We start from the raw sequence: 13,144 nt of genomic DNA, 5'->3' as shown, positions 1-13,144 counted from the left end.
ATCGAAAACCTTTTTTCATAATCATATTAAGTGCACTTTATCAAGACACACTGTTTAAACGTAAATCAGTCTTTGTCGTCCTGAGAAAAATAAATAAAAGGTTACCCTACTTAGAAAGAGAGAGCCTGCCCACAGAGAGCGAGATAGTGATACATAGGTTGTGCTTCAAGTAGGTATTCTAAGTCTGGCCTCCATTTTTATCTTTAGCTTCATGGTGGCAATTTAGCAAAATGTCAAAAAAGATTTTTCCCGGTGATTTTCTTTGTTGGTTTGGTTGATTCACGTTACAGGAAAATAAGAGTTTTTAATTCGCTAATTAAGTGCTGAGTCTACAAATTTCGTTTTATAACTATCGAGATAATTGTAAGTAATCAATTTTATTTTTATAATTACGTATTGCAGTACTTCTGAATTTTCATAGCAAGGAACGTGTTGGTACTTTCTCTTACAACTTTTTAGTATTTAATTCTTGTAAACACGTTTGTATTTTGCGCCTTGCTTTCTTTATAAATGAGTAAAAATAAAAGAGTAAATTGCTTCATTTCTGTAGCACTGAGGTCCTCTCTACTATGGATGGTTAAGACGTGGTTAAGATAAGCTTCATAATGTAAACTTCATAAAAACATTATCCATAATTTCAGGTGTCATCATGGCGAATCAATGGGGCCAGAAAGCCGAGGAATTGGAAATTTCTAATAAAGTGGCTGGATTAGGATTAAAGAAAAATCATGACGAAACTACGGAGTCTGATGAATCTGTTGATGCAGTTAATCCAGCTGAAACATCACTTCTCATGAAGATAATACGTCAAGGCTTAGTGGAGTCAAAATTAGATATTGAAGTCCAAAGGAAAGATCCAAATTCACCCCTGTATTCTGTAAAAACGTTTGAAGCTCTGCATTTAAAACCAAATTTGTTGAAGGGTGTTTATGCTATGGGATTCAATGCACCTTCTAAAATTCAAGAGACTGCACTACCTACTCTATTGGCCGATCCTCCCCAAAATATGATCGCTCAATCTCAGTCGGGAACTGGTAAGACTGCAGCTTTTGTTTTAGCTATGTTGAGCAGAGTTGATACTTCAAAGAACTATCCACAAGTATTGTGCCTCAGCCCCACATATGAACTTGCAATTCAAACTGGAGAAGTTGCTGCCAAAATGGCTAAGTTTTGTCCAGAAATTAAGTTGAAATATGCAGTTAGAGGTGAAGAAGTGCCTAGAGGTACTAAAATATCTGACCACATTATTATTGGAACACCTGGAAAAATGCTGGATTGGGGTGTAAAATTTGGCATGTTTGATTTGAGTAAAATTAGGGTGTTTGTCCTGGATGAAGCTGATGTGATGATCGATCGACAAGGTCATCAAGACCAATGTATTCGTATACATAAATGTTTACCATCAACTTGTCAAATGATGTTCTTTTCTGCTACTTATGACAGTGCAGTGATGGAATTTGCTGAGATTATTGTGCCTAATCCAATCATCATTCGACTGCTTCGTGAGGAAGAATCTTTGGATAACATCAAACAATATTATGTTAAATGTAAAAGTGCTGAGGAAAAATATAGGGCAATATGTAACATTTATGGAGTTATTACCATAGGCCAAGCAATAATTTTTTGTCATACCAGAAAAACTGCTAGTTGGCTATCTGAAAAAATGTCAAAAGATGGACATTCTGTTGCTGTTTTATCAGGAGAACTTACAGTCGAGCAGAGGATAGCAGTGTTGGATCGCTTTAGAGCTGGTTTAGAAAAGGTATTAATTACTACCAATGTTTTGTCACGAGGTATAGACGTGGAGCAGGTGACTTTGGTAGTCAATTTTGATATGCCTATGGACATGAACAGAAAAGCTGATTGTGAAACCTACTTGCATAGAATTGGTCGCACGGGAAGATTTGGGAAGGCTGGTATTGCTATTAACTTAGTAGATTCGCCTTTAGCCATGGAGATTTGCAATGATATAGAAAATCATTTTGGTAAGAAAATTCAACTGCTTGATATTGAAGATGCAGAAGAAATTGAAAAGATTGGTGTTTAATGATTCAACAACTATTCTAGGTTTTGACAACCAAGTTTATTTTTTTACTTATTCCTTTACTTACTGTATTCACTTTAAGTAACATTTTGTAGACATAATAAAAGACGCTTTTTGGTACAATAGCCTTTAATTTTGATTAAATTATCTACTACATCAGTGTATGTTTTTGTAACACTATGAATATTATTATTTTTATCTTGCCCCTTGTGGTGCTTGTTCTGGGTTTGTTGCTCCTGATATCATCACAAAAATTGCAACTGGCACTATGTACATCCACTGTAAAGATATAACACAGGTTATGTACTATTAGATAGGGAAATGAGATTGTTATAAGGTCTATCAATGGAGAAGTTTCCAATTTTTTTCTATTAATAAAACTTGAAAATATAAGTAAAATCAATAATATAATAATTGTGAAAGAATCATTAAAGAAGTTGCGCATAACAAATATTTCGCGCCATTTGATCGGTGACGTCACGGCACTCATTCTGAGTACAAACAGTGAATCGACCCTGGACCAGCCCCCCTAGACAAAACGCACTTTTTGATCGAATCGAAAATCGAATCCGTCAAAACTCCATACAAAAAAGGGGCTTTTCGACCACTTTCCGACTGGTTTGCGATTATAATTTGCACTTTGTCTAAGGTCTAGACCCACAGTGCTGTTGACAGATCCAATTTTTAAAAATCTAGTAGTTTTTAATTTTTTAGCCAGGGTCACTCAAGATTCTTTCGTAGTGAAATTATTTTGTAACCTTTTTTTGACATATCCTAGCGCCGGTAGATAAAACGATATAGTGACGTCAAAATTGATATAACGCCGCGATAGCAGTATTATCACGGCGCGCATCTTAGCCCTGCTGGCCATATACAAGAAGAAAAAGACTGACATATATGTGTAGCGTCATTCTCAACAACGCGTTAAAACTAGAACGGTTGGTGGGAATTCAACGCACCGCCTATGTTTGATTTCCACGCGAAAATAATTATGTAGGTACTAATTTAAATAATTAATTTCTCAGCCATTTCTTGATGGATTTAAAAACAACTTCCTGTCTTTTTAGTTTTAGTCTATATTTTATTTAATCCCATTCAGTAAAATACAGGGTGTTTGGCGCATCGTGTGCCAAAATGATTTGGCGGATAGAATGGGTCATTTCCTATATTTTCAGCCCCCATAACACGTTCCATGCCAGGCGGCTACTTTTATATTATTTTTTTTAGTAATTTCACCAAAATACCCAAATCGCATCATTTAATTTCGATTTAAAAAAAAACTACTAGACGTAGCCTCAAAGTAAATATTTTGTTTTGACGTGCATTGATGTAGGGTTGCATCAAATCTAAATATACTGGCAAATATCATCTAGTTTTTTTTTGATTCAGCTTTGAAGTTTTCCGAAAAGTTAAAAATGAACTGAACATTTAAGTTTACATGGCTATAAATTTTTTTTTAAAAGAGATAGCGATCTTCGGATTTTATCAAAACTTCTCTAGTCTATCCCCATTCAAACGGTATACTAATCTTGTTTAAATAATAAAAACAACTTCACAAATTCCTTAAACTAGTGCATCGACTCTACTCGGACTGATTTGCGAAATTTGTGTTTATAGCCCCTTTTTGTGTGAATAGCACGTTAAATACCTACAGGTAAAAATTATTTATCTTATGCAATGTAAAAACCTTTTCCCTATCGTTTTTCAATGTGGATTTCTTGAAATTAAAGACGAAAATAATTATTTTGATCGTTTATTAAATTATTACAAATTTTGTTCAAAATGTCCGCCTCGGCAACGTATACACTCATGACATCTTCTTCTAATTTCGACTGTTGTCGTATGCAGGTTTATTTCTCTTTTTATTACTACAAAGGCGTTTTCTATTCGTGGATTGGAAGAGATGGCCCTATACCACTGTATATGCCTGCACGTTCCCCAGACCTAACTTCGTTAGATTTTTACGTCTGGGGACGAGCTAAAGAACTGGTGTACTTAATGGAAGTTCAAACAATAGAAGAACTACAACAACGAATAGAAAGCGCCTTTGTAGTAATAAAAAAAGAGAAATAAACCTGCATACGACAACAGTCGAAATTAGAAGAAGATGTCGTGAGTGTATACGTTGCCGAGGCGGACATTTTGAACAAAATTTGTAATAATTTAATAAACGATCAAAATAATTATTTTCGTCTTTAATTTCAAGAAATCCACATTGAAAAACGATAGGGAAAAGATTTTTACATTGCATAAGATAAATAATTTTTACCTGAAGGTATTTAACGTGCTATTCACACAAAAAGGGGCTATAAACACAAATTTCGCAAATCAGTCCGAGTAGAGTCGATGCACTAATTTAAGGAATTTGTGAAGTTGTTGTTATTATTTAAACAAGATTAGTATACCGTTTGAATGGGGATAGACTAGAGAAGTTTTGATAAAATCCGAAGATCGCTATCTCTTTTAAAAAAAAAATTATAGCCATGTAAACTTAAATGTTCAGTTCATTTTTAACTTTTCGGAAAACTTCAAAGCTGAATTAAAAAAAAACTAGATGATATTTGCCAGTAAATTTAGATTTTTTGCAACCCTACATCAATGCACGTCAAAACAAAATATTTACTTTGAGGCTACGTCTAGCAGTTTTTTTTTTAATCGAAATTAAATGATGCGATTTGGGTATTTTGGTGAAATTACTAAAAAAAATAATATAAAAGTAGCCGCCTGGCATGGGACGTGTTATGGGGGCTGAAAATATAGGAAATGACCCATTCTATCCGCCAAATCATTTTGGCACACTATGCGCCAAACACCCTGTATAATGTTTTCACCATCACGAAACTTCTCCATTGTAATGATTTATAATATTGATCTATTTACAGCATTTTTTTTATAAAAATTAATGAATAGTTTTATTTACATATAGTTTGAATTTTTTGAAACAATTACTTACATATTTGGCTAGGAATGACCTATTATCCTTTACTTCTCCTTTTTCTCTTGCTTCTCGTTCACGCTCAAGTTTTTGTATATAAGAAGCTGTATCAGGCCTGAAATAAAAAATGTAGTTTTTAGATTTAACAGTCCCCACAAATCACTGTGCAGCTGATAGCACATCAGACTATTTTTGTAGCAAAACCATACTTATTTATTTACAATATTCTAAGATGCCAGTTTTTGGTTAAAGTTCAAGATGATTGTATGTCAACAAAGTATTTTAATATTGTCACAAGTTTAATTAGAAGATAATTAGACAAGGCACTAAAAAAACTGCTATAAACTACTACAGCAGCATATGATTGAATTTTGCTTAGGAATGATGATACCTTACTTATTGTTTCTTTTATCATAAAATATAACAAGGTACAAATATTAAATGCTGTTGTGTCCTGAAAATTAACTGATATTTGTATTAAATTGAATGAATAATTAACAACTTACACTGGAGCTTGTTCAACATATCGGAGGTAAAAATTTGAATGTATTTTGTAATTATTGCTTCCATAAACCAGTGGTTGTGAAGCATTATCCACCTGGAAACTAACTGCCATTATGGCTCCATTAGGCAGAACCCAAGCATTGATTACATCTGAGAGGCCGCTGTCAAGAATGGCTTGTGCTTTTACAGAAGACAGAAACTCTGTGTCTTTGTTGTCAGCTGAGGTGCATGTAGTCTTAAGAGTGTAAAATCCGTCTACATCAGCTAATTCCTGTAATCAAGCAAGTTTTCATTACTGTTACACAAGTTTATAGCCTGACCAGGAACATAAAAACCCTGGCACAGAGGCGCTTCAATTGCATTTGATAGTGCAACACTGAGTACAGTCGTACATGTGTTAAATTAACAGGCTAAATTTATGTATCAGGATTCAGGATTACGGGCTAATTTGATATTTTCATAAATTAACGAAAAATATTATTAAAGATAACCTGGTTTAAATAAATTAAATGAAACCATCAATCGAGCTAGTAGGATTTATTTTATTATTCATCAATAATCAAATTCAGAACATGAATATTCAACTGCAATGTCTGCTTATGAACGCTTCAAACTCGGTACTTCTTTCCCAATTCCATAAAATTCAAAACTTAGAAAGTGACAAAAAACTTTAAAATAGGTAGTTGAAACAGACTACAGCTAATTTTCATAGTGGACTGTACCATACGATAAACATGTCAGTCAATTTGACAACCTTTGTCGGAAACATTATTCAATGAAAATATTGTCCGAACCCTTAGTATTTCTCTTCGACAAATACATTAACACATCGTGAATCACTTTTCTTTCACGATTGTAAAAATATTTTAGCAATTTAATTCACAAAATCAATTGCACACATTTAAAATAAAGTTTGTTTACACTTTGACAACAATAGACTGACATGCAAGGTGACATGTCAATGAAGTTTTCAGTTACTGTTGCCATTAAAAGAAATTAGTACCATTAGTTTTCCGCAACATGGCGAGGGTTTTTATGTTCCTGGTCAGGCTATAATATAGGTAGCTGTACAACAATGTTTATACTGGATTTCAAAGTCCAACAGAATAACCTTTAGACTTAACTTACCCTAAGCTCATCAATATGTTGTCTCCCAAATGTTATTTGATCAATTACAGATGTTCCAGCTCTAATACTCTTCAGGGAAATATTTCCCCGTTTACAATACTTTTCACTACCACAATTGAGAGAATGTTCGATCTTTATATTCAGCCACCCATCATAATCAATGCCCACCTAAAATTTGAGAAAAATATGAGTCAGAAGAACCTGGAAATTTTGTTATCATAAAAGATGCAATTTTTTTTATTTTTGACAGATTGCATTTCAACCACATGAGCTGAATGAGTAGATAGCTTCTACAATAACAATGTAGGAATTATAAAACTAAAATTAAATAATACTCACGGTGGAATGAATAATTTTTATTATGAAAACAGTCGCCAATAAGTAATTCATATTGACGAATCTAATAGTAGGCTAATGATGACGATATTCAACTGTAAGCTACTTCACTGGCAATCTAGAAAGATGATTTAGTCAAATTAATCTTAATCGTTTTTATCTTGTGTTATAACCAGTTTCTAATTACACAAACTAAAATCGACCGAAAATTTCCTACCACTCGGCCCTTTATGACATTGACAGTAGATGTCACGTCCAACTTTTTTTTACCGTCCATTTTGACATTTGTCGTTTTGTTTTTAAGATGATCCGTGATTTTGATTATAGGCGTTTTGATTTTAATTTTTTTCTAATTGATATAGGTCGCGCAACGAGAATTGAGGCCATTAAGCAAAAATTTGTATCTGTATCCGCGATCTGAGCTGACGTCTTGCATTGTCTCTAAAGCCTTGTTCGCACTAGTCAAGTGTTTTGTAGAGCAACTCGCCTTTAGAAACTAAATTAATCGCTACTAAAACCGTTCGCAATTTGGTCGAGTAAGTACAGTTTACAAGTAAATAAGTAGTTTAGCCGATGAACGAATAAGCTTATGCAGGGACGCGTTATGGCTAAAATACAGTGTGAGTCACGTTAAAGTGTACATATGAAAATAGATGAAACTAGATCTATTTTTATCGACAAAAAAGAGGTCAAAAAATTTTTGAGATTTTTTTTTAAATTTTTTATAGAATTTTTTTTCTTCCAATTACTTAAAAACGTAAAGAAAACGTAATAACTTTTAAACTAAGCGGTATATCCTGATAAAATAAAAACAGTAATAATGCTAAATAACATGCGATACTAAAAAAATACATAAAATACACAAAAAATGCCAACAAATAATAAAAATGATACTTTTTGAAAAAAATCTGCTTTTAAATTCGTGTTTTTTTGGTTATTTGATAAATTCCTCCAAAAAATGCCCCTATAACAGGATTAACAGGTGGTTATTATTACTTTGTATTATTTTCTATCGTATTATCTTTGTAAAACCAAAAATCGCATGTCTCTATCCCTATCACAACATTTGCTATGATCGAACACGAATTTCAAAGCAGATTTTTTTCAAAAAGTATCATTTTTTATTATTTGTTGGCCTTTTTTGTGTATTTTATGTATTTTTTTAGTATTGCCTGTTATTTAACATTATTATTGTTTTTATTTTATCAGGATCTACCGCTTAGTTTAAAAGTTATTACGTTTTCTTTACAATAAGTACTACTACTAAGGCTAAAACACTGAAGATTTTGTACTGCACCTTTGTCCGTAGCCACTTAGAATATGCGTCACAGGTTTGGAACCCTAGATATCAGGTGTACATATCTCGACTGGAGAGTATTCAGAGGAAGTTTGTGAAATTTATCTGCTTTCGCATGAAAGAATCTTATAATTCCTCAGAATACCTACCCCTCTGCAGAAAACACCACCTTCTTCCTTTGGAACTGAGGCGCGAGATAGCGGACGTCACATATTTGCAAAAGATTACCACAGGTGTAATTGACTGCCCACACCTACTAGCCAAAATATCTCTGAGGGCGCCTCTAAGGCCCATGAGATTTAATCCACTTATTTTTCTTCCGAAGGCGACCACTAACTATAGACAGAATAGCTTTATATGGCGTGCTGGCGACAGATTTAACAGACTGAGTAAGGAACTAGATATTGATTTATTCTATACTAGCATACCAGCGCTTAGGCGGCTGCTGAGCGAGCGTTTTTTCAAGCCTATCATGTAAGTTTTTTTTTTATCATGTTGTTTATTATAAATATGAGGTAACGGGAACTCTAATATGGTAAAATTACTATCTCTTTATTACAACATTAGGTGTATCGTGTATCGTATAAATTTTATCTGTTTTTATAATTTCTTTAAATATTCACCACAATTCTATCTGTGGGGACCTATAAGTGGTTATCAAGAGTTATTAACTGCAAAATAATCAATTATGTAAACCCTGGTCTTCCTAATATAAATAAATAAATAAATAAATAAATAAATAAATACTACTTGGAAGAAAAAAAATTAATAAAAAATTTAAAAAAATCACAAAATTTTTTTTTTGTCGATAAAAATAGATCTAGTTTCATCTATTTTCATATGTACACTTTAACGTGACTCACACTGTATAGTAACTTATTCGACTAAATTTTTGGTGTCCGGACATATTTAGCTATTAAATTACTAGACTAGTGCGAACAAGGCTTTAAGGCGTTCTGTCTCGCTTTCAGACATTTAACAAAAACAAGGTACCTACTATCGGCAACAGTGATAACAGCCCATTGCCGGTCATGCCGTCTCGTTCTATCGCAAAGAATCACCATTAGATGAGAGCGAGAGCAAAAACGGAAATGGATAGTTAACACTGTGGCCATGTGTACGAGTGTATTCGTCGATATTTGAACTTGAATGTATTTAATGTGTTGCTGTGTTCTGTACTTATTCAAATATTATGTGTTACTTTGAGCACGGTAATAATACGCTCTGAGTACTTACGTGTTCGCCTCAACTTTCATTGAGTGACCTATCCTCCGAGACTATTCTGCGTAATGTGCTGCGTAGCCACTGCCATCATCATTAGCACTACCTATAAGTACTTAAATGTTACATAAACTCCTTTCATGCCTCCATAGTCTAGGGGTTCAAGAAGCCTCATCAAGAGAGATCAGTGGGTCTAGACAAAGTGCAAATTATAATCGCAAACCAGTCGAAAAGTGGTCGAAAAGCCCCTTTTTTGTATGGAGTTTTGACGGATTCGATTTTCGATTCGATCAAAAAGTGCGTTTTGTCTAGGGGGCAGATCACTCCTTCGTGTCAAATTATTTGAAAATATTGCTTAGTTATGTAGGTAATAAAAACAGGTTGGTGAATTTGAACAATCGGTATGTTTTTGTGCTAACAAGATCAAGAACTTACATTGGTCGCGAACAGGAACTCCGACAAGATCCTAAAGAACAGTTACAAAGCACGCACCTCCGGGATTACGATAGTTTTATTAGTTCCCGGACCAATCGTGCGTCTAATTCGTCGGTCTTGATAGTTAAAGGCTTATATTACGCGGTCAGAGTGTCCAGAGTTTGAATCATGGATCTGTTTTAAATTAATAAAATTTTCATACGATACTACCTACCTACCACAGATTAAGTACTAATAATAAGTTCCTATACTACTTACTATGTACTACTTTCTATAGTGAGAACAAGACTTTAAATACAGTGTGAGTCACGTTAAAGTGTACATATGAAAATAGATGAAACTAGACCTATTTTTATCGACAAAAAAGAGGTCAAAAATTTTTTGGGATTTTTTTTAATTTTTTATAGAATTTTTTTTCTTCCTATTACTTATTGTAAAGAAAACGTAATAACTTTTAAACTAAGCGGTATATCCTGATAAAATAAAAACAGTAATAATGCTAAATAACAGGCGATACTAAAAAAATACATAAAATACACAAAAAAGGCCAACAAATAATAAAAAATTATTTTTTGAAAAAAATCTGCTTTTAAATTCGTGTTTTTTTGGTTATTTGATAAATTTCTCCAAAAAATGCCCCCATAACAGGTGGTTTTTATTACTTTGTATTATTCTCCATCGTATTATCTTTGTAAAACCAAAATATATCTCTATCGCATGTCTCTATATCCCTATCACAACATTTGCTATGATCGTTTGAACTAAGCCTCTCCGGGCGCGCTATTCAACGCTTCGTTAACAACGAAACTGAAAATGGCTCTAGATTTGTAATTTTGATAAAGACAAGTTAAATTTCAAATAAAAACAAAAGATTTCGAAATAAAATAAGCATTTTAGTTAAAATTAAAATTTTCTCTACCTGCAGGCGGAGAATAATGTTGTGGCAGGCCTTTGTTCAAACGCTCATTGCAAATGTTGTGATAGGGATAGAGACATGCGATTTTTGGTTTTACGAAGGTAATACGATAGAAAATAATACAAAGTAGTAAAAACCACCGGTTATAGGGGCATTTTTTGGAGAAATTTATCAAATAACCAAAAAAACACGAATTTAAAAGCAGATTTTTTTCAAAAAATAATTTTTTATTATTTGTTGGCCTTTTTTGTGTATTTTATGTATTTTTTTAGTATCGCCTGTTATTTAGCATTATTACTGTTTTTATTTTATCAGGATATACCGCTTAGTTTAAAAGTTATTACGTTTTCTTTACAATAAGTAATAGGAAGAAAAAAAATTCAATAAAAACTTAAAAAAAAAACTCAAAAATTTTTTGACCTCTTTTTTGTCGATAAAAATAGGTCTAGTTTCATCTATATTCATATGTACACTTTAACGTGACTCACACTGTATACAGTACCTCTAGTACGAAAAACTTTCGAGTTCGTTTCGTTGCGTATTCAAAGTGTCATCGAAAAATTTTGTATGAAAAATTAAACAGCGCCCCCTATATTATAGCCGCCCTAGGGGGCGCTGTTTAATTTTTCATACAAAATTTTTCGATGACACTTTGAATACGCAACGAAACGAACTCGAAAGTTTTTCGTACTAGAGGTACTGTACCTCTAGTACGAAACGAACTCGAAAGTTTTTCCTACTAGAGGTAGGTCATCACAAAAATCGGTCCACCTACGTTTTACAGGAAAACTCGTTTCTACTGACACAATCATGATGCCTCAACAATATTGGTGTTATTTGAAAGCCCAATAAATATCCTAAAAGAAAAACACATTTAATTTCTTTAAACGATTAACATAATAAACCTATACAATAAATGTGACTTGAAAAAAGACCTTACTTTGGGCTCACCTCTGGGATCAATTTTTATGGTTATAAAACCAAATAATGATCTCACGTGTCCTCTTTAACAGATGGATAGCGATCAATCCCAACTTAACAGTTTTATAGCCATAAAAGTTGGCTCAAGCGTTTTGAAGAAGTGACTGTGGATCATCTACAGACACATTTTTGGGGTAAAAACATTTCCTTTAATGAAATGAAGTTTAGAACTAGGCTTTTAAATGGTGCCAATATTGGTGGGAAGTGGGGATGCATACGTTTGAAAGTGCTTGTCGCGGGAGGGTCGATTTTTGTGATGACCAGTGTATGATGAGGGGAACCTATAAGCCGGATTTTAAATTTAGCTTTTTTGAAAATAAAAGATTATTCTACTTTACTTATTCATTACTGAAACCTAAAAAGCTCTCTGTAAAATTTACATGAGTATGTAGTACCTAACAACAAACCTCGCCCGCAAGTAATATTATATCAATATTGATTTTCGAATCAATAAACATCTTTGGAATTTGGGTCCAGATAAAAGACTTTTTACGAGGCTCATACAAGGCGAAATTAAACATGAATACTTGCCTTTACCTCTGACGTGGAACATTCCGCTCCAATACATTTACTTTGAACACAAGGGAAGCTCCGAGAGGGTAATCGGGTTTAGTAACATAGATCTCCCTTACCTCAGCCACAATGAGATAAATGACTAAAATCATCTTGACTTTATTGGAATTCTTTGGCTCCGTCTTAAGAGTTAAGACAACCGTGTTAGTAGGTATCTACCATGAACCAAGAAGGTAATATTATTGTAGGCTATCGAGAATTTGACTCTCACTCCATTATCACATTAATCGAGTTCTTATAATTTCTTTCTTAGACACTTTAACACGACTGTATAGTGATGCGGCCTACGGCGTTTAGTAAGTAAGTGACCACACACAGCCTAAAGGCTAAACATTCGAATTACATATTATGAGAATTTTATAATTTAATGAAAATTCAGTTTATTGTTACTTTGAAGACTTGTTTCAATAAACTAACGTTGGTCAGAGTCTGCGCTGGTGGATAAAAAGGCGCATTAGTCGTGTCGTACACATTGTTCGCGGCAGACAGCCGGGACAAACTTAATTTAGTAGTAGTTGAAGTGGATAAGCGCGAACGGAATTATTTATCCAATGGCGGCGACGCGGTGACTGTGACGGAGGCGGAACGCTCGCTGTCGGCATGGAGCGGTAGCGATTTTCGTCAATTTTTTAAATATCATTATGAATTAAAAATAATAACTAAGTTCACGAAAACATATGTAACTATAAACTTTTTAATAAAATAATTGTCAATTGCTAAAATTAAATATACTCGTAGATAACTTTAATTAGAACCTAACACGTATTTTGCTAT

General features: G+C 33.5%; 2 protein-coding genes across 2 annotated transcripts; one reads left to right on the top strand and one right to left on the bottom strand.

Annotated features, from left to right (window-relative positions):
• The first annotated feature begins 222 nt into the window (after nucleotides 1–222).
• Nucleotides 223–2,164, top strand: Dbp80 (putative ATP-dependent RNA helicase Dbp80). The gene is made up of 2 exons (XM_028321538.1): nucleotides 223–363; nucleotides 642–2,164. The coding sequence occupies exon 2, from the start codon at nucleotides 650–652 to the stop codon at nucleotides 2,045–2,047; it is 1,398 nt and encodes a 465-aa protein (XP_028177339.1). The 5' UTR covers nucleotides 223–363; nucleotides 642–649; the 3' UTR covers nucleotides 2,048–2,164.
• A 1-nt stretch (nucleotide 2,165) lies between these two features.
• EMC10 (ER membrane protein complex subunit 10) lies at nucleotides 2,166–7,187 on the bottom strand. Its single transcript, XM_028321539.1, has 5 exons — nucleotides 6,951–7,187; nucleotides 6,612–6,779; nucleotides 5,486–5,754; nucleotides 4,998–5,094; nucleotides 2,166–2,323 (listed from the first exon to the last, which is right to left on the bottom strand). The coding sequence occupies exons 1-5, from the start codon at nucleotides 6,999–7,001 to the stop codon at nucleotides 2,240–2,242; spliced, it is 669 nt and encodes a 222-aa protein (XP_028177340.1). The 5' UTR covers nucleotides 7,002–7,187; the 3' UTR covers nucleotides 2,166–2,239.
• Between the last annotated feature and the right edge of the window lie 5,957 nt (nucleotides 7,188–13,144).

This window comes from Ostrinia furnacalis, unplaced genomic scaffold (assembly GCF_004193835.3).
Source record: "Ostrinia furnacalis isolate ACB-3 unplaced genomic scaffold, ASM419383v2 OfSCF7554, whole genome shotgun sequence".
NCBI lineage: Eukaryota > Metazoa > Arthropoda > Insecta > Lepidoptera > Crambidae > Ostrinia > Ostrinia furnacalis.
Note: the sequence above shows the minus strand (reverse complement) of the source record. Positions and strands in the feature narration are given on the sequence as shown.

Coding starts and splice junctions, on each gene's coding strand:
- Dbp80 (XM_028321538.1), top strand. CDS start 650: ATGGCGAATCAATGGGGCCAGAAAGCCGAGGAATTGGAAATTTCTAAT.
- EMC10 (XM_028321539.1), bottom strand. CDS start 7,001: ATGAATTACTTATTGGCGACTGTTTTCATAATAAAAATTATTCATTCC. Junction 6,780..6,950: donor TAAAAATTATTCATTCCACC/GTGAGTATTATT, acceptor CTCAAATTTTAG/GTGGGCATTGATTATGATGG. Junction 5,755..6,611: donor AACATATTGATGAGCTTAGG/GTAAGTTAAGTC, acceptor GCTTGATTACAG/GAATTAGCTGATGTAGACGG.